The sequence below is a fragment of the Pipra filicauda genome, unplaced genomic scaffold (genome assembly GCF_003945595.2).
Source record: "Pipra filicauda isolate LSUMZ 115617 unplaced genomic scaffold, ASM394559v2 scaffold299_size895176_pilon, whole genome shotgun sequence".
Classification (NCBI taxonomy): Eukaryota; Metazoa; Chordata; class Aves; order Passeriformes; family Pipridae; genus Pipra; species Pipra filicauda.
In genome coordinates, this window is record NW_024104419.1 from 581,090 (window position 1) to 606,535 (window position 25,446).

General features: G+C 55.2%; 2 protein-coding genes across 2 annotated transcripts; both read left to right on the forward strand.

Annotated features, from left to right (window-relative positions):
* The first annotated feature begins 13,528 nt into the window (after positions 1 to 13,528).
* Positions 13,529 to 19,063, forward strand: CCN5 (cellular communication network factor 5). The gene is made up of 5 exons (XM_027745834.2): positions 13,529 to 13,641; positions 15,952 to 16,168; positions 16,781 to 17,032; positions 17,220 to 17,413; positions 17,901 to 19,063. The coding sequence occupies exons 1-5, from the start codon at positions 13,582 to 13,584 to the stop codon at positions 17,922 to 17,924; spliced, it is 747 nt and encodes a 248-aa protein (XP_027601635.1). The 5' UTR covers positions 13,529 to 13,581; the 3' UTR covers positions 17,925 to 19,063.
* A 4,033-nt stretch (positions 19,064 to 23,096) lies between these two features.
* Positions 23,097 to 24,289, forward strand: LOC114001028 (P2Y purinoceptor 1-like). The gene has a single exon (XM_027745880.2). The coding sequence runs from the start codon at positions 23,097 to 23,099 to the stop codon at positions 24,141 to 24,143; it is 1,047 nt and encodes a 348-aa protein (XP_027601681.2). The 3' UTR covers positions 24,144 to 24,289.
* The last annotated feature ends 1,157 nt before the right edge of the window (positions 24,290 to 25,446 follow it).

The window sequence follows — 25,446 nt, forward strand, 5'->3', positions numbered from 1 at the left end:
ACATTGCGACCTGGGCCACTAAAGGACAGAGAGGAGCTGAGGACAGCCTTTCTCAGAAGGGCTGTGGTGCCACAGCTCAGCACCTTGCATCCCATCTTCACTGCAGTGGCAAAAAGGAAAAAGGTTTTTGCCAAATCTGACCTTCTTAGAGATAATTCAGATGGGGCTGAGCAGCAGGAAACAGAAATAATCAGCATAACATTGCCCCCCTCAGACTCTTTTTAATATCACAGCCTCAGCCCATGCTGCTGTCTCTGCAGGAAAACCCAAATCTCCCCAGCCCACAGCACAGCTGCCCTGCCCAGGGGAATTTGGGAGCTTCCCAATGTGACTTCTCACCTCTCCACAGGGTGCCCAGACAACACCTTCTGTAGCCTGATTTGTTGGATTGGTGGTTTCCCCCCAACCCAGGGATCCACAGGACCAGCTTTACACTTCTTCAGGGGTTTTAGCTGAGCTCTCAGCCCCTCATCACACAGTCATTTTGGGTGGGACTGGGGGAAGAGGAGTGGGAGCAGGGCTAGTCAGCCCCCCTGTTGGGCCCCTCAGCACTGGGGGAAGGAAGGCATTCCATCCTCCAAAACCTCACCACACTAGGGATTGAACTCTGGTTGTTCCACTGGTACAGGCTCTGACCAAGCCATCCTGCTCAGGTTGAGGCTCAGCAGTGCCAGAGCTGAAGGGGGTCCCTGGTCCCCTCAGCAGGAGCAGTGGGCAAGGGCTAAACACTGTTGTCCCATACCTTCATCTGCACCCCAGTCCAGGCCAGACCTTTGTATCTGTGCCCAAACACAGATGTTGGGCCAGAAAAGGCAGCAGCCAGGGCCAACCATGAGTGCAGATCATAAGGCAAGTCACGGTGACAAGGCGGGTCCCAGGTCAAGCCAGGAAGTCAGTCTGACCACCAGGGCTGGGATGGGGCCAGGAGCACCAGCAGGTCCATAGCAAGGGGGCAGGGCTGACACCAAGCCAAGACAACCAGCAGGTGAAGGTCAGGACCAAAGGACCCACAGCCAGGCACCACCGTGCCTGTACTGGAGCCAGCACTCCCCCAGCATAGCAAGAGCCTGGGGCCTGGAGCTGAGCTTAAATACACCTTCTGGGCCCATGGGTGTGGGGCAGGTGAGGCTGGTCAGGGCCATTAAGGGTCATTAGTGTTCTCAGGGCTCTGACACTTGCAGTGTCACATCCTGCAAAGCAAAGCTGGGGGATTGTCCCCACCCTTCTCCCACCCTGGTCATGTGGAGCCCTTAAATCTGGCAGAAAGGGTTGGTCCATCCCTGATGCTGCTCCACCCTTCCTGTAGGTGGCTTTGATAGATGACTTATTTTCATGTCCTGATTTAGGATCTGGAGAGCAGAGCAGTAACTGGTCCCAGCTCAAAGCTGTTGTCTTGGGATGTCCAGATCACATACCTTGAGATGCCAGTGAGGGTCTGGCTGATCCCAAACTGAGGGTCACAATACTCACACATGTTGTTCTGGTCCCAGGACATGTTCACTCCTCAAACAGGGCTCACAGAGCACCAGCAGAAGTATCAACATTTGGGGATATTGCAGGCAGACAGAGAAAGGCAGGTGAAGGGGAGAAGAAGAAGAGGGAGAAGGGGAATTGCCAGGTGCTCCCACCCATCTCTCCAGTGCTGGTTCCTGGTAGAGCTGGTGCTATTGGGGCATTCCCAGGGGGCTGCCTGGCTGCTGTCCCAGCAAAGGTGGCCATAAGCCCCAGGGCAAATTGGCCATGGCCACTGTTCCAGCAAAAAATATTTTAAGAGAAACTGATCTTCACTGTGTCAAGCTGGAAATTTCTGGAGCATCTGGAGATGCCCTGGGTCAGGGCCCTGACCCAATTAATATTCTATAGGATCTCCTGGAGCTCTTGTTTTGTTCAGTTCTTGGCTTCAAAGGCTGCAGAAGAAATTGAAAACAGATTATTGGGAATAAAACAGCTTCAGTTTTTAGGCAGCTGTGTCTAGTGAGATTGGCTTCGTTTCCAGCCATTCCTCGGGCGTAATGCAAGGCTCTAAAGAGTTTTGCCCCAGTGGCAGCAGAAAGGCTTTGCTTAAAAGCAAAAGGTGACTGTCCAGGAGCAGCCTGGAGCAGAGACAGAACCGGTGGGTCCCGCTCACAACCTCAGCTCCGCGTCGGGATAAACCCGGGAAGGATTATGCCCCGTGCCCAGGGAAGGGGCACGGGGAGGCACGACGGGGTGCAGGGCGAGGGGTGCGGGCAGGGCAGCCGGGGAGCCCGGGGCAAGGCGTGAAGCCCCGCAACGCCCGGCGAACCCGAGCACAGCGGCCACGAGAGGGAGGCAGAGCCCGTGCGCTGCCGGGAATGAGGGATCGGGGCCGGGAATGCGGGATCGGGAATGCGGGATCGGGAATGCGGGAATGTGGAGCCGCGGGCGGTGGCGATGCCGCGGCTCCAGCCCCCCGGTCCCCCGGCGATGCTGGACGATGGGTCCCGGTTCAGCAGGGCAGCACAAGCCCCGCGGGAAAATCAACTACTGCCAGTGGTCCAATAAGGAGATTCACTGCCCTCCGCCCCGAGGATCTTCAGTGCATCTGCTCGGCGTGGCCAGGTGAAGAGGCTGAGCACCTAAACACACGTTATGGCTAAACTCCTTTCCAAGGGCTGTTTTCTCCTCCTCGGACATCAGTGCTTTGTCCCATTCCGTGTTCACACCAAAGGCATGGGTTGTGGATGGGACACCTTGCAAGCCAGCAGCAGGACCTGTGAAGTCCCTGCAGTTCAGCTCTCATCTGTAAATCCAGGGCACTTATCCCACTGTGCATTACAGAGAGATTGTCAGACACGAGGCATTAAGCAGAGCAGGAGCTCACAGGGATGGTCTGTCAGTCCCCATGGCTGTATGTCCACCCTCTGTCAATGGTTCTGGCTCAGCCCCAGTTAATGTCATGACAGGTTGCACCAGGTGGGGTCAAGATCCGATTCCCACCTCAGGTTTGGTGCCCAAATGATCCCCAAAAGCAGAATCAGGAAGCCCCCACTGAAGGCCATCATTGTCACACTCTGTGAATCAATGGTCCTCTTGGATACTGCTGACACACCACTGCTGAAGGACCTAAACATCTCTGACAGCAGAGACTGGAAGGGCCAGACACATCTGGCTGGGAATGAGCAGCCGAAAAGCTGGAGAAGTATTGTGGGCTACCAGGGGCCAGGGCTATGCCAGGGCCAGAAAAGCAGCTAGAGGGGGAGAAGGAAACATGGGGAGGCTTCTTATGGAGATGTTTTTAAAATCACATCATGCCAGGTTCAAGTGTGGACTTTTCAGTGATGCACAAGAGAATTGTGTCTGTGATACAAAAGTGGCCCAGACAGTGACTCATGATAGTCCAGTGGCATTTAAACACCTGATTTCCAGCTAACTAAGAGCAACCTGAGGTCAACCCAATAGGTTGTCACCCTCTGAAAAAACACTCCTTGCAAAAATCAGCCTTTTGAGGGATGCTGCACAGAGGGTGGCACCTGGGACGTAGTGGAGCCAGTCCTCTGGCACTGCCAGCACGCTCCATGTGGCCAGGACAGTGCCAGCAGCACTCCCAGCCAGCACTTGGCTGCCTTGTGGCTTTCCAAGACAGACCAAGAGCCCAGGGCTGCTCACCCACCCCCTTCAGCAGCTCGAGAAAGGAACTGGGGGGGACAGAGGAATGCAAACGAGGCCAGAGGACTCATTGATCCTCCCGCTCCCGGCTTCGGTGCATTCCAGGCAGTCTCACTACAACGCAGCATTCTGTGCGCTGCAATCCATCCCTGCACACGCCTGCCTCTCATCCTCTGCCAGGGCTCGCTCTCCCGAGGCACCTCGAGCTGGGGCTGTAATAAATCAGGCAGCAGCCTCCATCCAAGACACGCACACCCTGGGTTGCTCTGCTGAAAAATGAGCACCGAGCTCTTCATGTGAACACCTGCAGCGGGCAGGCGGCTGTGCTGACCCGGGCTGCGGCACCACCGCCCCGGTTAAAGGCACTGAGCTGTTCAGACAGTCTCTCCCCGGCCACTTGGCTGTTCTCCAGCATTTTTCTTTTCCCCATACAGGGCTGGGATCTGGCTCCCACACCTCATCCCTCAGGCTCTGGGAGCCCTGCTCTGGCTCCTTGCTGCCAAAGTGAGTTTGAATCCATCAGCCTCGGAATTCAGTGATGGCCACTGCCCTGTAATGAGCTGGTGGGAGATTGGCAGCAAAATCCTCCCAGTGCATCAAAGGAGGCCGGGAGGGAGATCTGGGAATGGGCACATGCAGTGTGAGCTGGAGGGATGTGCCACAGGCATCCGGAGAAGCATCTCCAGCAGGATAGGTGGGACCAGGGGGGATTTTTCCCAGGGCTTCTGCTGGCAGATCCAACAGAGCACAGCACTGTCAGCCATGGGAGGAAGAGCAGCAGCAATGCTCAGAGCACACTCATTGCACTGATCCACTTGGGAAAGGCAGGAGACTGACCCGAGCCAGGACACGGGGTGCAGGAGGGTGGCCACCCTCCCAGCCAGAGCGACCAGTTCCGCAGCAGGGGGGTCAGTGTGTGGTCCCACCACAGCCAGAGGGAGCCCCCAGGGACAGTGGCTGGGGGGGGGGAGTGCACAACCTCAAGCTCCCCACACTACACAGAAGAGCGTGGCCCCTCCTGGGGAAACTGGAGCCGAGGCCAAACCCATCTGGCTTTGCTTTGCACACTGCTGAGATCTTTCTTGGGTTTATTTTCATGCAGATCCCCAGAATGCAGAGACAGGCAGGAAAGTGAGAGCTGAAAGCAAACAGGAAAAAGGCAGGTTCTCTTGACTTCTATTTTTAACACTGCAAGCAACATTAGTGTCATTATATTTAGAAAAAAAAATATTCAGAGCGTTTCCTGCCTCCCCTTTCAATACCTTCAGCTATTTCCTTTCAGATGTTTCCAGGGGCCAGGGCTCGGAGGCAGGAGGAGCAAGGCTGGGCTCTCACCCTGCAGAAAAATCCTGGGAGAGGAAAGTTGGCTCGAAGCAGGTGCCCGTGGTCCTGTGTGGTGACAGGGAGGACAACCAGGCTGTGGAAGATGTGGCCAGGTCCAAGCAGAAGCTTCGTGACACCGCAGGACCTTCAAGCTGCCTCTCCATGACTTGTAGTGCCTTTGGTGCCATCAAAGGAGGCAGAAGGTGAGTGTAATGCAGGGGAAGGCACAGCAGCACCGTCAGGTCAGGTTTAGGGAGAGAGGTTGCAGCAGCCAAGGCTGGAGGCACAGCTCTGCCCTGCTGCAGGGACCCTGGGCTGAGCAGAGCCAGCCTGCTGGACCAGGCACTGCTCTGCAGCAGAAGCTGCTCCAGGGATTTCATGCCCAGCACCACCTGTGCCAGGGATCACACATGAGACTGGTGAACTGTGGCATGTAGAGGGTGGCTGGTGTCCCCTGGAGTCAGAGCACTTGTCCCTTCTCCACTGGCACGTGCCAGCCTGGCTCAGCAGATCTTCCCTTTGTCTCTGAGAGCCCTCGGCTCGTTGCCTCGTGCTCAAGGACTGCGGTTTGCAAAGTGTTTGTGTTTAATTCCCATACAGATGATCCAGAGCACTGTTTCTGGGTGGCAGGCCAGTGGAGTGGCCTCGCCTGCACAGGCAGCAGACCACAGCTCAGCAGGACCACGGGATGGAGAGGAAAGCAGGGTTTGAGTGCGGTCAGCTTCTGGCAGTGGAGAGTGCAGCCAAATGCCAGGGAAAGGGCTCTCCTAACCCCAACCACGCTGTGCTAGATGTGGTTTCCAGAAAAATTGCAGCCCAGGATTTCTCCATGTGGCCTGGGGAGCTCCCTGCCCCAGGAAGGAGATGGAGTTAATGTTGGAAAAGCAGCACAGCAGCCAAATCACCACAGCACCTCCAAACATCTCCCGCAGCCTAGGCCAGCAGGGCAGGCAGAGGAGCAGCCTGGCTGCCACAATGTGCTCCTTGAAGGAGCCATTCCTGCTGGTGTGGTGAGAGCCAGGGAGGTGCCAATCTCTGTGCCAGAAACAGAACTGGACCGGTTATGCAAGTGGCAAAGGCAATCCACAGTGACAGGGACCAGCTCACAATGAGCAGATGCTAATCCAGAGCCTGACACATCCCAGTGAGTCATGAGTCACAGACAGGCTTTTCTTGCTTCTTTTTTTCCTCTTTTCGAGAAAATCATCAATAATATAGTCAGAAAAGGAAAAACTTCCAGAACAGTCTCCCTTTCCATGGCTAGGAGGGCTGTAGGTGCAGGGACCTCACGCAGGCAGGGCTTGTGTGGCTGAAAGCCAACAGAGCCCCATTCAATAAGAATCAGTGAGTTTTCCTGCAATTGTTAATCAAGTGTGTTGTGGGAGTGATGTAGCAATAGCATCACCAGGCAGTGGCTGTAACTTGCAGCCTCCCTGCCAGATAAAGCTGGAACTGTCACCACTGAAGCTGCAGACATCGGTTTGTTTGATGGGCAGCGGCAGCTCAGAGCCTGCAGAGCATTTCAAGTGGGAAGGTGAAGCCCTCAGCACCCCATCTCCTCCTGCCAGGGCACAGGTAGCTCCAAGCCCAAGGGCTCTCTTCGCCTTCTTTTCCTATTTCTACCTCTCTGCCATTATGGTTTCTGGGGATGTGTCCTGAGAAAAAGCCTGGGTGGTGAGAGGCATTCACAGTGGGATTCTCCAGTCTCCCCAGGGAAGAGCAGGACAAAAAAGACTAACAGCCCTTCTCCTTCCCTTTCTTCACCATGTCAGGGAAACCACCCATGGGTGACCCCCATGCCCCAGGACACCTTCCCTCACACTTGCTTTTTCAGGAGGAAAATTCTTACCGTCTCCAACCTGGCCTTGATCTCCAGGGATCACTCCAGCTTCCTCCTCCTGATCTGCTTCTGTTGGTGCAGTTTCCCAAGACACAGACATGCCCTTGGAAAAGGAGCATTTTTCCTGTGCAAATTGACACCACACTTGACACAGCTCGGGCTCAGACAGTATGAGGTCTGAGGACACTGTCCCCTCCAACTCTGTCCCTGTGGTCCTGCCACTGCCCCCTCAGTGCCCACGCAGAGCCCCTGCCTGGGCAGCGCTGGGTGCCAGCCCCCTGAAACCTCCCCACCCTTGTGGGGGCCAGCATAAGCCTGTAAAGGGCCAATCTTGTCTCTTGCTTTGTGGCCAGAGCACAGAAGCCCAGCCAAGCAGGCTGGTTGCTTTTAATTAGATTCAGACCTGCATGAGGCAGCCCCCTCCCTGTTCCTTCAGGGGGGATTCTCATTTTGGGGCTCACCAGTTTGCAACCAGCAAGTCACTGCTCTCCCACCTCCCGTGGCACCAGGTCACCCTGTCCCTGGGCAGCCCGACAGCTGGGGGAGAGCGTGCCCAGCCAAACACCTCTTACAAATCATTCTGCATAGTTCGCATTCTCGGCCGGTTTATGAGCATTTTAGCTCCTCATATTGATCAGGGCTGGAGCCGAAGTAATTACGTTCATCAGAAATAATTTCCCCTGATTTTGAGTCATATTTGAGCTGGTGCCCATCTCCTCCACTCACCCCTGGACACAGGCAGCTCTCTGCTCCCTGGTACATACTTTCCAGGCGACATCGTTGCTTTCATAACCATGGTGAGACTGAGAGGCTTGTTTTTCTCAACTGGATCCTACACACACACACACACACACACATACACACACTAAAGATTTCAATGGTGTCTTTATTGACTTGACTGGGGCTGTGGACAAGAGGAGGTGGTTTATGTGAAGTTCATGCTCAGGAAATGTCTCCAGATGCCTCTGGCATCAGGAGGGGGCATGGGGAAGGGCTGGGGGCCTGGCACCCCTCTGCACATGGAAGCATCACTGGTCTCAGCCTTTCCAGTCTTGCTCAGGAGATGGAGAGCAAGCCCAACCCTTGCTTTATTCCCTGGGGTGGAGGTAGGAAGCGAGAATCACCTGCAAAGCCTTTGGCATGAGCCCTGGGGAGAAGCAGCAGGTCCCCTTGCCAGCTGGTTTTGGGTGGTGACCAGACATTTGGGTTTTTGAAGTGCTGGGTGTGAATAGGTGAACTGGCAGCCATTCAGTCCTCCCCAGCCCAGCCTCCTAATGTGCCCAGTGTCTACACTGGAAGCCCCTGCCCTGCACGATCCAGGCTCCTTCCAGCCAAGGTTGCCAAGCAGTGCCCAGTGCACTGCCTTTGGGAAGGTCCCAGCCACACCCAGGGCTTTGCAGAGCATGCCTGGTTGATGTGCCAGCTAAGGAGGGCTGTCTTTGCCCCAGGTCACTGTCCCCTCCCCAGCACTGTCCATTACCCTCCCTTCCTTCCACACAGTCCCAGCATCCTGGATCCACCAGCACCCCGAGCTGCTCCTGCTGATGGCGAGCCAAGAGCAGCTCTGGGGATGTGAAGGGCTGTGATGTTTGGGAACAGACACAACCTGTGTCACCCAAACCTCTTTCAGCACCACACACTTCCCAGGCACAACACCAGCTGCCTCGTGGGTGCAGCACTTGCATCCTCCAAAGTCTTACCAGAGTCACAGAGAACAGGGCTGGAAGGAAACACAGACATCACCGAACATCCCCCCTTCTAAAGCAGAGCTGGCACAGCGACAAAGTGAGTTTGGAGAGACCTAAAACCATCACTGGCTGTACCTCAGTGTGTGCCTCAATTTGCAGCTTCTTCGGTGCTGCAAAGGACATGGCAGGTTCTTGAGAACACACAGCACCCTTGAGCAAGACAAGAAGGGAAAACATTGTCTGTTTTAGCCTGAAACCACAAGAAAAACAGAGATAGTCAAAAAGAATGAGCCATTTGATCAGGAAACATGAGTTAGCTGTGTAGGTCCATGAAAAATACCAAGGGTCTTTCACTAACCACACAAGGTCAGGATGTGGGGATTATATCTTGTCTGAAAGATAAAACTTCTAGTGAGATTTTTTAAAAGGAGTTTATGTTTGATGATGTCTGATACCAAAAATAAACTCCCAGAGGATCCTAATGTTTGATACATGATGATTTCTGACACTGTTTTCCAAATAATAATGGAAAACCTCATCTGGCTGAAGTTTCCATGCTTTGTTTTACAAAAGTCTTATTCTTTGAGTTATCTGAATGTTTAACTTAGGGGGACAGTTATGAATTGCTCTTGTCTGGACTACAGGGAAAAAAAAAATCCCACAGAAGTACTGCCCAGGGTTTGATGGGTTTAATATGCCTCTTAAGTAAAAGTGTTGTCCTTTCACAACAGCTGGTGCAAGGCTGGGCTGTGCTAATGAGAAGCCCCTCAGTCTGAAGGATGAGCTCTCTCTGTAGTTTTGGCCAAGTCAAGCCTTTCCTTTGTTGTGATGCTCCATTTGCTCCGCATGTCATCGCTCAGCTCCTGCCTCTTGGCAACGTCAGACTTCGAGACCAGAACCAGCCCCAAGTCCCATTTGTCAGCATTTCTTTCTAATGAAACCCACTTAAAAACGCCTGGGGAATGGTGCAGAATTAAGTGCTCCCAGCACCAGGCACCATTCCCCTTTCTCCTTTGGCCAGGGCAATGCCCAGCTCCTGCCTCGCTGGCCTGGCCACCGTGGCTGGGAGCTCGGAGGGGTCAGCTGGTCCCAGATGAAGCTGAGGTTTCTGGTGCAGTTGCCTGGCCATCAGAAACTGGACAGCAGCCCTGAATTCTTTTCTTGCAAGTCACTTGGACAGGCACCAGATGGTAAATACTTTCAGTCTCTCCATCCCGGCTCTGGGGTGGGAGCAGTGACCTCAAGGTAAAAGACTGCCTGGCCTGTCCCTTGTCCCTCAGGGTGGCTGGTCCTTCCAGCCTGGCTCTGCTGTCCAGTCAAGGTGTGAGAACCAGAGGGAATAAAAATGCCCAGACAGAGTTGGAAATAGCCATCACCACCTCTCTCGGCTCTTGCTGTTTGAAACTGGAGCCAGATTCATTCTGGGTAGGAAACAACCTTCCCATCCTGCCAAAAGCAGAGATATTTCAAAATTTCCCAAAGCCATGGTGTTTCCAGAAGTCTCATGAAAAACATCCAGCAGCCACCCTAAAGTGTCCGACAGCCGAGGGAGACCTGAGGCACCTCCTTTTCAGCTCAGGGCTCTTGGCTTTGCCAAGCTGGATGTCTGCCCAGCTTTGCCACCGGTGATGTCCATGCTCCACGGACAGCCCTGCTCCTCTGCAGTGGGGAGTTGAGGCAGAAGTGCCCAGAAGCAAAGGAAATGTCCTCCCCACCAAGGTATGGAGCTGGGCTCACCCCAGACCCATGATTTCACTGTTGATGTGAGGGCAAACAGACCCAGCCAGGACCCAGGAGAGCCCCAATGCTCCCTGCCAGAGATGGACATGCAGACAGCAGTCTGAGTTCAGACAGCTCTAGGGAGGGGGCTCCACACACGAAGTAAAGTAAAGAAGAGGAGCCTCGAGCAAAGGAAGGGGGTGGAACAAGAATATGGTCTGGGATACCCATCCCAGATGGATGCAGTTTCAGCTGAGCAAGGTGTGCAAAATGAGAGCTTTGCCATGTTATTCATGATGGCATGTTAAATGGCAAACACATGAAAAAACTCAGCTCTCTAAAATGTAAATTCGCTGGGGCAGTTCCTTCATTTCTATAGAAACAGCAGAGCTTGTCAGTGGCTAACTCAAAGGAGATGTATTCAGATCCCTGTATCAATTATTTTCTTGCACAACTGACCACAAAAAAAAAAAAAATAAAATTACAATCCCCCCCAAAACCTGACAATAATACCATGGAAACTGTGGAGCAAAACATATGGACTTAATTACCAGCTCTGAAATCACACGTATGGTACAGAACACATATGGAGCATGTGCTCCAGAGGGTATTTATAACATGGACTGCTAATGTGCTGTTCTGGTGCAGCTTTGCAAATCAAAACCTGAGCAGGGACTGTATTCCTGTGCCAGGCTCTGCCTGCAGCACCAGCACAGTGACCTGGGCGGGCACGTGGGACACAGAGAGACCGGAGCAGGGACACTCAAGCCCATGTCACCCATGGAAAAGCTTCTTTGGGAAGGCAGATCATGGTAGACTTTGTGGATACCCCTCCAGCTGGCTCCACTGGGCACCTCCAAAACCCAGCAAGGTACCACCAAGGATTGCCAATGCCATTGGAAGTGTGGGCAGCTGGCCAGGCACGGGATGGTGGGTTTGGCCCCATCTGGCTGCTTGATTCTGACTTGACTCAGGCTTGACTCGGGCTCTCTGTCACTGCCTGAGCTCTGACAGCTTCCTGGTGATGTCACAGCATCGCAGAGATGTCACCTTGCTGCATCTAAACCTCAGTGACATCAGGTGTGGGGGGGAAGCAATGTCCCCTCTTGTCCAGAGCTGAGGGAGAAGGTGGAGAAGGGATCCCCACCCCAAGGAGCTAAACCTGCACCCAGGATACATCGGGTGTCAGGGTTGTAGTCACCAGTGGGTTCCCCTGGGCAGCCCCGAGCCTCAACCTCCCCCAGGGGTGCCCTGCTGCCCCCTGAGACCTCACACAGGGCTCTGTTGGCTGCTCACAGAGTCATTCACTGTGGGCAACGAGAGGTTTTTATTTCTGTCACCAGCACTGTCACCTGATTTCTAACTGGGAAATGAACTCCTGCCCATTAATCAGGAGTCCCTAATAAACACAAGCCTGGAATAATTACCTGAGCTGCCTGTCCCTCTGTAGCAAGGCTGGCTCAGTGCTCTGGCTGCTCCTGGGCCACCCAGGGATGTCTGTCTGAGCCACAGCAGCAGGAGGGCACCAGCCCTGGAACAGAAAGATGAGAAACAACGAGATGAGATCCAGCCTTCAGTATCAAATCTGTGGGGCTGTAAGCACCTGTCAGTGGGGACTGACCCCCCTGCTAGTGAGTTCAGAGTGAAGTGCCATCCTCGTGCCTCCTCTGCCACAGGCAGGGCTGCCAGTGCAGGTCAGACCTCCGGGCATGGAGGTGATGCAGGGAACTGGGGCTCCAACGTGTGGAGGCTCCAGCGCTGGGATAAGTGACAGCAGCCTTTGGAAGGCTTGGTGTTCCCTCAGGCTACCATGAGCTCGTTAACAGCCTGACTGCAGCTAACGAAGCAAAACCAAAGCAGGGAATTGGGGTGGTAATGGGAGAGCTCTGTCTGTGCTCCTCCCTGCCAGGCTCTGCCCTCCCTGCTCCATGCCCGGGCTTCCAGGGTCTGGCAAGTGCAGAGCTGAGGTCGGGATTGCTGCTCAGGTGACTGAGAACCTGTTTCACAAAAGCAACAGGAAGGGAAAAGAGGCTGGAGGGAGGGATGGGGTGTGATTCCTAGTTGTGTGACTTTGGGTGCTCTGCTCGTACGGCACTCAGCCCCTCCTGTGTGTTTGCCAACATGTAGTATCTGGTATTTAGCAGCAGAGCTCATCATGCCTGAATGACATGGAAAGTCTGTACACAGCCACCAGGATCCATCCCTGGGCCAGGGCAGAAGCAGCATTCCCAGCCCCAGAACACATCCTGCAGGAAAGGGGCAGGGGTGCAGGAGAGGAGCCAGGGAGAGCTGCAGGGCATCCTGCATCCTTACACTCAGACCTTTCCTCTGAGCTTTGAGTCCCCACTTATATCTCATGATAAGATCTGGGGAATGAAAACATGGAGAAGGGGCTCTGTTTCCTGGAGGTCTTGAAATGCTTAGTTTTTTTCTTTCCTAAGAGCCAGCCTCGTGTCCCCAGACACAGCAGCCAAGAGAAAAACTTGCACAGGGCAGACTGAGAAAGCATTGGGAGACAACTGAGCACCTGCTTCTTTTCCCCAAACTTGGATTTTTAATTCTCACAACTGCTTAAGATGACCATAATACTTCAGGGGCTGAATTTGGATTTACAAGGCTTGAAATCAGCAGAGCCAGACTGAAGCTTTCCCTGCATCACATACCCAGGACAATGCAACACAATGTACATCCAACCCTCCCACCCAGCAGCCTTCCTAGGTGGCTGCAGCCCCACTGAGGACAGGGATGATGTGGCAGCACATCACAACCACCACAGCAAATCCCTTTCCAGCTCTTTTGGTCAACTCACCCCTCTCCCACAGCCTGCCATGCACAGAGTTCAGCACAAAACATAGGGGTGGGTGCCCTGCTCCTGCATGGCCATGGCATTGTCTGAGGGCAGCAGTGGGGACAACCCTGTCAATCCCTCCAAATCCCAGGAGGAAGATTCTGGCTCTGCTTGGGCAGACCTTGATCAGTATTAGGACGAGGCATGAATCTTCCCTCCCAGTCATGGCTAGCAGCAAGGAGCTGGATCACCCCACCAGCCTGGTTCCCCAGCCCCTCTGCCCTGCTCCCCAGGGACAGCACAGTGTCCCTTCCCTTCGCTCACTGTCTCGATGGAAGCACATTCTCACCTTGAGGAGAGTGGAAATGGCAGCTGGAATGTGGGCTGGAAAGAAAAAGAAAGGGAAAAAAAAAAAAAGGAAATCTTGAGGCTTGTCCAAACCTATTCATGTTTATATTGGAGCCTGTGAGTGACATCAGAGCAGGGAGAGTATAAACACCAGCAGGACCTACTCCGGGCTTTAAAACCTGCGAACACGCCGCTGCCTCCAAACTGCCTGGGGGGTGATGTGCTGAAGTGGCAGAGGGGAGAGCAGCATGAGGCTCCAGCTGGAGAAGCAGCTCCTCTTCCTCTCCCTCCTCTGCATCCTCTCCAAGGTAAGGGAGACGGGGCACCGGGGCAGCTTTAGCCTTACCCGTGGAGCACCTGGGTCTTGCAGGGAGGACTGGGGTGTCACCACGAGCCCGCTGGCTAACGCCGGCCAGGCTGTGTGGATGCAGTCCCACGGGGGCACAGCTCTGCTTGGGAGAGATATTTGAGATTCAGCAGCAGGGTGTGAACGTTCATGGGCCAAAGGCTCTGCTGTGTGAGTCCCTGGAGCACACAGGAATGACAGCAATGTGCTGTTTGCTCGCTGTCCCTGCCGCTCTCTGGGCTGTGCTACGTTCAGTCAGCGAGCAGCAGCTCGGCAGTAGTGGCTCCTGCAGGCTCCTCCATCCCCGCCCAGGCTCCCGAGGCAGGGGCCAAGCAGCCCTGGCATTACTCAGCTTTCCCTGCTTCTCAGGATGCTCACGCCAAGCCAATGCCTCTGACAGGATTTGGGTTGTCGTAGTGGGTTTATTATTTTTTTCTTTCTCTTGGACTCTGTGTGAAAATATTTGCCTGTGCAGAGAACAGGAATGTTGAAAAGTTCAGGGCATCTCAGCTCCAAGTTAATCAGAGCTGCTGCTTGAATCCCCAGGCAGACCTTCTGCGAGCAGGGATGTCGTGGCAACAGTGTGCCTATTTGACTCCTTTCCCAGAAAGTTCAGATCTCTGATAGGAGCCACATTGTCATCTAAAGACAAGTAAATTACAAGGAGCAGAGGGAAATGCATTAATGGCTTGGCTAATCTTTCTAAAACATCGATTTGTAATAGCAACCTCCTGAAAGATGAAAAATGCCTTTGGCTGCCTGGGTAAGCTGTGACAGAGAAATTATTCTGGCCCCAGGTGCTTGTGAGAATCACCAAAGGCCCTTGTGCTGCCAGCCCAAACCTGGCCACCACAGACAGTCCCTTGGTCCCTGCCACAAGTCTCTCTCTGATTTCTGCCACATTAATAATGCTGCTCATTGACAGAACTAGAACAAGACCCAGCCCATTTTGGATATATTTAATCTCCACTTGCTGGCACTGACACTTCTACAGCCCCATAAAAAACAGCTGAACGGCTGCAAATGGGAAACAGCACACCAGTACCTACCTCCTCTGTCTGACTGGTCATGTCAGACCTGATGTCACTGGGAGAAACTGAAAAAGAAAGGAAAATGGTATCTAAACCCCACAGGGTGTGGCTGAACCCATCGCTCTCTCAGCAGGCTCAGCAGACACACCCGGACCAGGGCAGGGGTGAATGGTTTGGTTGCATGTTTGCTGCACTGCATGTGCTGGCCCTGCATCCAGCATCACGTGCATGGTGCTGAGCAGCAGGGCTGCTGGGGGGCTTGGAGCTGCCAGGGGGCTCACACACACTGCCAGGCCAGGACTGGCAAGGAATTCACTTCCAAACTGCAGAGCCAGCTCTCCTGGCTTCAGGCTCAGTATGCAACAGCCCTGTTGGATATGACACGTTTGGAGCACAAGCACTGCCTGCAAAAGCAAGGTGTGCCAGGGTGGTTGTGCACGCAGGATGAGCCAACGGGACAAACACCCCCCTGCCCAGGTGAACTCCTGTGGGCACATCCCTGGCAGACAACTGGCTGAGCAGGCAAAGGACTGCAGTGCACAGTCCTGCCAAAGTGATTACTCAGTCTAGCCAGGAGGGAAAACATAGCTCCCAGTCCACAGAAACGTGCCTATCTCTGGGCTCCTCGCCCAGTGGGCCAGGCTGGGTGAGGATCCTGCAGCCAGGGACAGGCAGAGGCTGCAGCTGGATCAGGGAGGAACACAGTGATGTCCGCCTGGCATCAGATCCCTGCTGCCAGTGTGACATCCTGTTTCTCAGCATGAAGGAGAGCTGTTTAGACTGTTTGGAGTGGTGCTGAGCCCTCCTCACGTGCATCCAGTCCCTGCAAAGCCCCGTCTCCAGCTGGGCACAGCCACTGCCTTAGGGGCAGCCATGGGGTGAGCTGCTTTCCCTCCCTCACACTGGGCTGCTTGTGGCTGCTGAGCTCATTAAATAACCACCACTGCACAGGATCTTCACCTTTCAGCTCCATCCTCCTCCTGTGTATTCAGAGCAGTGGTACTTTTAAGACCCAATCTTGCAGAGTGCTGAGAATCCTTGATTCTCCTTGGTTTTCCATAGGTGCCCTTAAGAAAGAGGACAGTAGCTTTCCATGCTGCTTCACCATATTCCATGGATTTGCAGAGCCTCCCTCCACTGAAAATCTGCCCTCGTGATTGAGAGGTTACCTGTCTGTCCCAGTGATTTCCCTGTCAGTCAAAACCAACCCCTATGGAATCAGCAATGCCTTTGCCCCGCAGGTGTGTGCCCAGCTGTGCCGGAGACCATGCTACTGCCCCTGGGTGCCACCCCGCTGCCCCCGCGGGTCCCCCCTGGTTCTGGATGGCTGTGGCTGCTGCAAGATCTGTGCCCGGCGCCTGGGGGAGCCCTGTGACTTCCTCCACGTCTGCGACCAGAGCCAGGGCCTCGTCTGTGACTACAGCACAGCACCGGCCGGGACAGGAGGCACCTGCAACTGTGAGCACAGGGGAGCCCCTTCCCGCCGGGGATGCCCCCACACCCCAGTTCCACCCATGGCCTCAGCTGGCTGCAGGCGTCCCACAGCACTTTCAGGGAAGTGGCTGAGACTAGAAAAGCAGCCTTTTCTGAGGAACTTACACACAGCTTGGCCATGGGGTTGTGCTGCAGCTGCTGCCAGCTCTTGTGCTGTTTTCTGACTGAGGATTCGGGGTGGTTTGAGTGAGGATGGGCATGGGGGTCCCAGGGATGCTGCAGTCACCCAGCCAGGGTTGGAGCCTGGGAGTCCTGAAGAGAAATCTCAGAGAAATTTTGTCTAGCCTGAAAACCCTGAAGGCAGGGTCAGAGCCAAAGGGCAGGGGGTTTCCCACCAGCTAGTGAGCTGTTCCTTTGAAAACACAGAGATGAGGAGGGGAGGTAGGGAAGGGGAGGAGGTTTGGTGATGAACATGCTGCTGCACACCCATTCTGCCCCACATACCTCTCAGTCACTTCTGTGTGCCCCCCCCCCCATCAGTCCCTTCGTGCCAGCCCCACAGTTACCCCAGCAGTCCCTCTGCCACTCACATCTCTGTCGCTCTGTCCCTGACGGGCTCCCCGTCTGTCACTTCAGTCGAGGATGACGAGGAGGGCTGTGAGGTGAACGGCCGGGTCTATCGAGATGGAGAAGTTTTCCAGCCCAGCTGCAAACTCCAGTGTCGCTGCCTGGACGGGGGCTTCACCTGCATCCCGCTGTGCCAGGAGGACGTGAGGCTGCCCACCCCGGACTGCCCCTACCCACGGCGCGTGGAGATCCCGGGGAAGTGCTGCCCCGAGTGGATCTGTGGAGCCCAGGACCAGCACCTCCTCCGGGATGCCAGGGCAGGTAAGATGCAGGGCACCTCCAGGGAGGGGATGCCCGGGCAGGTCTCTGGGGATGGCCCCTTCACCCCAGGCTCTGAAACATCACCTCACATTCCTCTGCCACGCGGGGCTCTGCCCGCAGCACCGCAGGGCATCTGCACAGAGCCTGGCTCCAACCACCCTTTATCCCCTCCTCTCTTTTCTTTCAGCCCCCGGGGCAGTGTCCCCAGTGCTGCCATACCCCTGCCAGGAGTGGGGCACAGAGTGGAGCGCCTGCTCGGCCACCTGTGGCGTGGGCTTTGCCACCCGCGTCTCCAACCAGAACCGCTACTGCCGGCTGGAGACCCAGAGGCGGCTCTGCGTGGTCAGACCCTGCCCCGCCCTGCCCGCAGCATTCCCGGCGGTAAGTGAGGGTGGAGCTGGTGCCTCTGGGCAACGGGTTTGACAGACAAAGGGAAGAGCAGAGCCAGCCAAACACGAAAACACGAGACCCCCACTTAAGTGCGGGCACCCCATCACCCCTCCTCAGCCTTGAGCTGAGAGTGTCTCGGGGACAGATCAACCATCTCCTGAAACTCAGCTTGGAAAACACCTGATGGCAGGTGCAGACCTGAATTTTGGCGTCTCTGGATGTCTGAATCCAGGAGCACTCTGGAACCCACACAGGGGAGCCTGGCCGGCCCCTATGGCCAGAGATGTGTTTGCAGCTCCTGCCTGGCTCCCTGGGCACACCCAAGAAGTGGTTCTGCCACCCCTTTATTAGCCTGGCACAGCCCCAGTGTGAACATGGTGTAACACAGCCTTGCTGCCACATGCCCCTGCTCCCCAGACAGAGAGAACACGCCACATCCTGCTCTATCTCCCCATCATTCTCCACTGTGCCTTTCCAGAGGGGAAGAGGAGGTCATTTGTAGCTGTGCCCACCCTGGTTTCACCCCGGAGCCAACGCCTCATCCTGGCAAAGAGTCTGGCACAAACCTATGGCATTGTGGTTTTGGTGAAGATGGAGAAACTAGAGAAGTTTCCATTGAGAAACTAGAGAAGAACTGATGGACTTTGGCTGCAAAGGAGGCTGGAAATAGAGAAGAAGATCCCCCTCTCACTTAGAACCTGCCTCCTCTGTGCACCCTGCTGCCCCAGGCAGGATTAGTGGGCAGCATTCCCGAGTTTCTTAGGCTGAATGAAATGGGAAATGGGGAAACCCTGCCCCAAGCATGAACCCACCCAAGAAGCCAGGAATCGGTCCTTTCCTGGATCAGTGGAGCTTCTGGAGAGGTGATGCTGCTCCTCCACCACATCACACAGCTCTGCTCTGTGTGGACTGCAATAGAGGCCATCTCCAGCACCTGGAAGCCCAAATCCCTGGAGGGAACCCTCATGCCCTGGCCCCCCAGGGAGGGAGCAGGTACATCAGGCTGCACCCACAAGTCACTGCCGTGCCAGGCTGAGCTGCCCCACCGTGCGGGAGCTCGGCCAGCCCACGATACCCACCCTGCAAACAGCGGCTCCTCCCTGGGCATGGGCAGGGTCCTCCTGCTGACAGCTCTAATTCACCTTCCCCGCATCCCTCCAGAACAAACACGAGCCTTCCCGCTCCTCCTGGCCTCCTCCTCTCCCAGGCGCTGGCGGTTTGGCAGAGCTGCGGCGAGCGAGGAGCTCAGACGGAGACACCGTCCCGCGGCACCAGACATACCGCCTGCCATCCAAGCACATTCCCTGTGAGCCCGGGCCAAAGGAAAAGCAGGAGAAAGAGAAAACAAAATCGCAAAGATGAGTCGGAGCCGCCTCCCGACGGGCTGGAGCCGCTCCAGCTGCACAGGAGAGCTGCTCGGCGGTTCTGGCTGTGCTTTCCCTCGGCAGTAACCCTTGTGGGCGACCGAAAATGAAACCCAAATGCCCTCTAACGGCCTCGCACCAGCGTGCAGAGGGAACGTCCCACCGCAGGGAGACAGGGGCAGCTGCAAGGAGCAGTGGTGCAGGTGACACGTCCAGGTGAGATACGGACTTTTTAGACGTGTATTTCTGGAACTAAAAATAAAGGTGTGCTGATCGAGGTGTGGAGCTTGTCTGGTGCAGGGTGAGCCCAGCCCTGCTGCTCGCGGCCAGCTGGAAAGTGGCACAGGATGGGGCAGCCTGGAAGCACCGCAATTCAGGCTGCTTAGAGTATGAAAAGAAAAGAAAAAGGAAAAAAACATTGTGAATCAAAGCACTGAACACATTATTAGAGTATATCATATCCTGGATTCAGTCATGACCCTTTGCTTTTACCCAGCCATCAGCTCCACCAGCTCTGCCAACGGGAGCAGCCCTGCCCACAGCCCTGCCCACAGCCCTGCCCACAGCCCTGCCCACAGCCCTGGCCAGGTCTCCGGGCAGTGTCGGGATGTGCAGGACAGCACTGGCTGCTCTGCTGCTGGGTCTGCAGCCCCAGGCACAGCCCAGGCCATGCCTCTCCTCACCCTCCTAAAAATCAGTGCCCAAACCCCCCTGTGACTCGTTCCCCCCTCCTGCCAGGCCCTCCTCTGCTCCCCCCAGACTGGGATTCCCCCAGCAGTGCCACCAGTGCCACCAGCTGACCCTCCTCCCGACCCAGGGCAACTGGTACTGCGGCAGATTTGGAGGTGCAGGGGCAAAAGGCTGAATGGCAGAGGGAGATCTCCTCTCCAGCCCAGGGAAAAGCTTCCTCACCAGCAGCAGGAAAGGCAGCAGGGCCAAGGCAGCTGCTCACTCACTCCCCTGGGCTCTGCAAGGGCTGAAAATAAAAGTGAAGTCAAGAATGCCTTTCAGTCACTTTGGGAGGTGAGGGGGGAGGAAAGAAACAAGAAGAAACCTCACTGCTTGTGCAATAAAACATTGCTTACAAAGAGAATTATTTACTGTGATCATCTGGTGCTCGGCCTGAATCCAAATCATTAATTCTGTTTGATACAGGGGATATGGTGAACCTCCATCAGGCAGCAAATCGCAGAGCAAACAGCTTTGGGTGGCTTTTTTAGTTCTGTGGTGGCTCTGCCAAAAAAGTGATGACACAAGGCTCATGTAGACTTTAAAACTACCATGTTCCTCGACTGACATGGATAAAACGTTGTGTGTACTGAAAATCCTGTTTCTAAGCCAGTTCTTGTTTGAACTTGTTGGGACTCGGCCACCAAGGCTGGGTGAGCTGTAGGCAGGGAGGGCTGCCAAGGCTGTAACCCCCTCCCAGATCCTGCCCAGCCACCTCTGGGTGATGGTCAAAATCAAAAGGTCACTTTTTAAGAATCAATCTGTAATTGTCATCTCAAACAAATGACTCAGTGCACCTCTGCTATAATTTCCTCTTTTTTTTCCCTTGCAAAATATCACTTCTCCCCGATTCACTAAGCAGAAAACATCTAAATAATGAATTAATGATTCCAAAAAAATCAGAGTTATTTTTCCCTAAGAACACAGGGAAAGCAACTCTTGCAATCTGATTGCCAGTCTCACAATATTTGCCATTCCCTCTAAAGCCCTGCTACCCTGGAAACACAGCTATTTGAGGCTCACGTTTATGACAGTCTCTGACGCAGGGTCCTGTCGTTGCCTGCTCGGGTGGGGGATCCACAGGTGATTTTGGTGACCTGCAAAGATAAAAATCCCAAAATCAGAAGAAAAAATCACCCTTATCCTTAAGGCCTAAGGGCACACCTGCACACAGACACAGCACAGATTTGCCAACCACACTCCCGAGCCAGTGGTGAGCAGCAGATCACGGCTCATTTCGGCACAAGCACATGCAGCAGCTGAAGGGAAACTGTGCTACCACATGAGCAAACAACATGCATCAGAATTTCTTTTCCAAGTCATTCTCATGACTGATGATTTTTAAATGCATGGGGAAGGCTGAGAAAGGGCTGGATGAGCCCCTCATTAAAGCAAAACATTTTCAGAAACTGAGCACAAGAGTGCAGTGCTCAATTAAAAAAAATGAGCCTTTTTTTCAATTTTCCTGGGAGCCCATCACTCAAGTTATCTGTTTGCAGGAGCTGTCTGGGCCCTGAATTTTCACCCTGCCAGCAGCAACACTGCCACATACCAGAGCCAGGCACAGGAGGGGAGCATCCTGATGTGGGGTGCTTGGGCAGAGCTGGAAGTAGCACCTGCATTGCAAGTGAAACCACGGGCCAAGTGAACAGGCACCCAGCTCCAAGCCTTCATTGTGGGGACAGGGCAGGTTTTGCCTTCACTGCTGAGAGCAGCTCACCACCCTTCCCATGATCTCAGCAGTCCTCCCAGCCAGCTGCTGTCTCCGCCTCAGTTTCCCCAGTGGTTGATACTCTGGGACAAAGGGAACCACTCCCAGTCTGTTCCTCTCCTCGTGCTGCCCTTCCACACTTCCATAAAGCTGCTTTACAAGTGCCACCCCAAGCCCAGGTTGCAGGAGCAGCTGAAGTGCACTGAGGTGAAGGGGGTGGGAGCTGGGCAGGATGGAGAACTGCTTCCCTGGGGATGCACCCCCAGGGACCCTCTTCTGTGCTGCTGCCACTCCAAGAGCACAGACCTACCAGAGGCTCTGCAAACCTCGGAAAAGGTGTATCCTCACCCCATGGAAACAGCTTCTACAATCTGCCACTCCATCATGCCTGTAGCGCTGAGATTCTATTACAAAGGCAGGAAATAACAGACAGCATTTCCCATCACTTATCTGCTCCAGCAAGCACTTTTTTGAAGTTGATAAATACACTGATACTCGCAGAGAGCAGCTACCACCCCTCATCTGTGTCTTGGGCTTCCCCACCCTGTTCCTGAACTCCTGTGCCCAAGGATGGCCCAGTGGAGATGTTCAGCTGCTCCCAAGGAGGGACAGGCAGCCAGGATGGCTCGGCAGGACCCACCCTCCTCCTCCCCACTGGCAGTTGAGCTCTCAGCCTCCTCCCACCCCCTGCTTTGATCCAGCTCCCGGAAAGCAGGTGGACGTCGCCCTTCCTGGGCCCAGCCCTTTTCACCTGAAGTTGTTTTCCCAAGGTTGTTTTTGCATGGCTTGCCAGGGTAAACCCAGCTGGTTACTGCCCTGTCGATTCCCATGCTTGGAGATAAAGTTATTTCTGGCCCCATTTATGCAGCAGCTGCTCAGCAGTGCAGTTGAGGCTGCCTTTCCTTGGGGTCTGCTTTGGGGTCGCTGGTTTTAGCTCTTACCCCAATTTCACAGTATCTGGGTGTCTTCTGTGTGACATCCCCTGCAACAGGGAAGGCAGGAGAGGAAGGTCACAGCCCATCCTGCATGTCCTCCCCGCATGGGTCTAAACCACTCGAAGGAGGAGGGGGAAAAGGGGGTTTGTGTTTGGGGAGGGATATAGAAATAGGCAGCAGGACGAGCTGTAGTGCGGAGACAGCTCTTCAGCAGGCATGGGGTCACTGCTGCCTATGCTGGGGGCAGGCAGCCTGCCACACCTCTGCCTGCTGGCACTGCCGGTGCCACCGGCTCTGCCCGAGCGGGACTGGCAGCATGAGCCCCGTGGAATGCTGCCAGTCTCTGCCTTAACTCTGCTGCTGGTATTTCTGAGCATTGGGGCCAGGAGAAAGGCTGTCAGGAATGGAAGTGAGGGCAGGCTTCCAGCCCCCCAGTCTGCAAAACTGGGACATTTCTCTTCACCCCAAGTGGGACAGAAAAGGAACAGGCTGAAAGCCTTGGCCCCCCTCATCAGACATCTCCGCAGCAGAGCCCCTCTCCCACCTCTTCCCTATTTCCCACTCCCTTCAGGCACACACAGCACCCAAAATAGCCAAGGGGCTGTGATGTCCCTGGCGCCCGGCTCAAAATATCTGAAGTGGGCTGGTGGGAGGCGCCGAAGGAGTGGCGGAAGCCACCAGTCACCCCGGCTCTGTGCTGGGGCCGCCCTCACCACATCCTCCCCATGCTCTGGGGAAAAGCCCAGCACCCCAAAGGCCAGTCCGGGTTCAGCAGGAGCGGGGAGGTGAGGGCAGCCGCAGCCTGTGCCAGAGGACACGGCGCTGCCAGGGCTGGCTCTGGGCACGGCGCTGCTGGAGCCAACCCTGCTGTGGGCACCGGCTCCTCCGAGCCCTGCCACCGCCTGCCCCGCCGGGCAGGGCTGCCGCAGCTCCCCATGGCTGCTGCCATGTGGCCCGGCAATGGCAGCGGGGCTCTGTGCCCTGTGGATGCCGCCTTCGCCCAGCGCTTCCTGCCCGCCGTGTACCTGACAGTGATCCCTCTGGGGCTGCTGGGGAACGGGTTGGGGCTGTGGCACTTCTGCACGGGGCACCGGCAGGGCGCCCGCCAGCCCCTCAGCCTGCTGGTGGGCAACCTGGGGCTGGCAGACCTGCTGTACGTCAGCACCCTGCCCTTCCTCGTCAGCTACTACCTGCGAGGCAGAGTGTGGCTCTTCGGGCAGGGCTGGTGCCAGACCACCCGCAGCCTCTTCCACCTCAACCTCTACGCCAGCATCGGCTTCCTCACCTGCATCAGCATCCACCGCTACCTGGGCATCGTGCACCCGCTGAAGGCACGGGGCCGGTGCCAGGGGGCTGCCTCTTCTCCGTGGCTCAGCGTGGCAGTCTGGGCGTGGGTCATTGCCCAGGTGGGTCCTGATCTTGCCTTCAGCAAGACGGATGACACAGGGACGCGGTGCCACGACACGACGGGGCACAACAAGCTGGACGTTTACTTGCCCTACACCTTGGCTGTCACCGTGACCGGGTTCATCATCCCCTTCCTCATCATCCTCGGGTGCTACTGCCACGTGGTGTTTGTGCTCTGCAGGAACGACACCATGGACCTCGAGCTCAGGAGAAGAAGCATCAGACTGGTGGTTCTCGTGATGGTTCTCTTCTCCATCTGCTTCCTCCCCTACCACATCTTCAGGAACCTCAATCTGTTGTCCCGTGTCTGGCAGCTGCAAGGGTTCTGCACACAGGCTTCAAAGAACATCTATGTTTCCTACCAGGTAACCCGGGGCCTGGCCAGCCTCAACAGTGCCCTCAACCCCCTGCTCTATGTGATCACGGGCAAAGACTGCATGTCACGGATGAGGAGCATCCGACAAAGAGCCAGACTGCAGCTGGGGACCACCTTCAGCAGGAACACCTCTTGCCAGGCAGGTCAGAGGAAGGGGGGCACAATCCTTTCTAAGGAGGAGGCTTCTGATGCGCTCTGAGGTACCCAATGCCACCCCCCTACACAAAGGATGCACCACTTCAGCTTGTGCTTGGCCCCTTCCTGGGAGCAGCCCCCACACTGACACCTCTTCTGCAGAGACAGTGACTGCAGTATCATGGGCTCCCATCTGGCACAAGGGATAGACAGGACTGTCAGCACTGGAGAGCAAACTGGGACCAGGTTTTAAGAGCAAAGCTACTCAACCCGACCATTTTGCCTACAGTACACCCGGAGATGGAGAGAGATGAACATCACGTTTGCTCCAGTCTGGAAATATTTCTCTCCAGCATCCAATGCAGCAATGTGAGCTGGTTAACATCCTCCTCCTTCCTGGACACTCACCAAGCTCCTCGACGAGTGAGGGATGGGGGGGCAAATGATGCCTTGTCCCCCTGCTGCATCCCCTCTCCCCCACTGGACGTGTTTGAGAAAGGATTCCCTCTTTCATCTAAGGAGAGGATACTACTTGCATCACAGGACAGCTGAGAGTGTGGTTTTTTGCAGGGGGGAGGTGCTTTAGAAATGGAAATATCCATTAAAAAAGTCAGGTTTTAAATACATGACTAAGCTGTGCCAGTTCCTGGGCTAGTTGTTCCTGGATGACTGAGCTGTTTCAGGATCTGTGGGATCCTCTACTGCCCACCTCCTTTGCAGAAGTAAAAAGATTTTTAGCATTACTCACTTTCTTTTGGAAGAGCATATAGCAGACACCAACAAGCGGGCATTTTAAAGTTTTTGGAGGCTGTTGGTTGGGATTTTATTTTGGAAGGCAAATGACTGCAATAGCTTGAACCGCTGCTTGCAGCAGGCAAATCCCGGGAGAGTTTGCAAACCTTCGGGTGGGTGCTTGCATCTTGCACCCAGCCTTGCGAGGGGGTGAGATGTGTCTCGTAAAAACGAGACGTGCAGAAACAGAGAAGCAGCGCTGCAGGATTCGGTGGCGAGGGCAGTCGCTGTCATCAGCTGGGGCTGGGGGATCTCTGCCTCGGGGCGGGGAGTGTTTTTCACTCCGGGCGTTTACCCACCAGGAAAAGCTCAAACGTTTCGGTTCCCTCAGAGAAACAAAGTGATTTGCAACAACAACCCGTGCAGCTCGGCTGAAGGAAGTGGGTTGTGAGTTTAAATCAGCTCGTTCTGCGAAGGTGCTGATCCGCAGACGGTGGCCCCTTCCTGGCAGCAGTCCCCACACTCTGACACCCCATTTGCCCTTTGCCTGATATTTCTCGGTGCCTCGCACAGACCCACCTTTGCCGCGGCGTGCGGGGAGCACGGCTGGATTTCAGCCCAGTTAATATGTCTAA

Coding starts and splice junctions, on each gene's coding strand:
- CCN5 (XM_027745834.2), top strand. CDS start 13,582: ATGAGGCTCCAGCTGGAGAAGCAGCTCCTCTTCCTCTCCCTCCTCTGC. Junction 13,642..15,951: donor TCCTCTGCATCCTCTCCAAG/GTAAGGGAGACG, acceptor TTTGCCCCGCAG/GTGTGTGCCCAGCTGTGCCG. Junction 17,033..17,219: donor CCTCCGGGATGCCAGGGCAG/GTAAGATGCAGG, acceptor CTTTTCTTTCAG/CCCCCGGGGCAGTGTCCCCA.
- LOC114001028 (XM_027745880.2), top strand. CDS start 23,097: ATGGCTGCTGCCATGTGGCCCGGCAATGGCAGCGGGGCTCTGTGCCCT.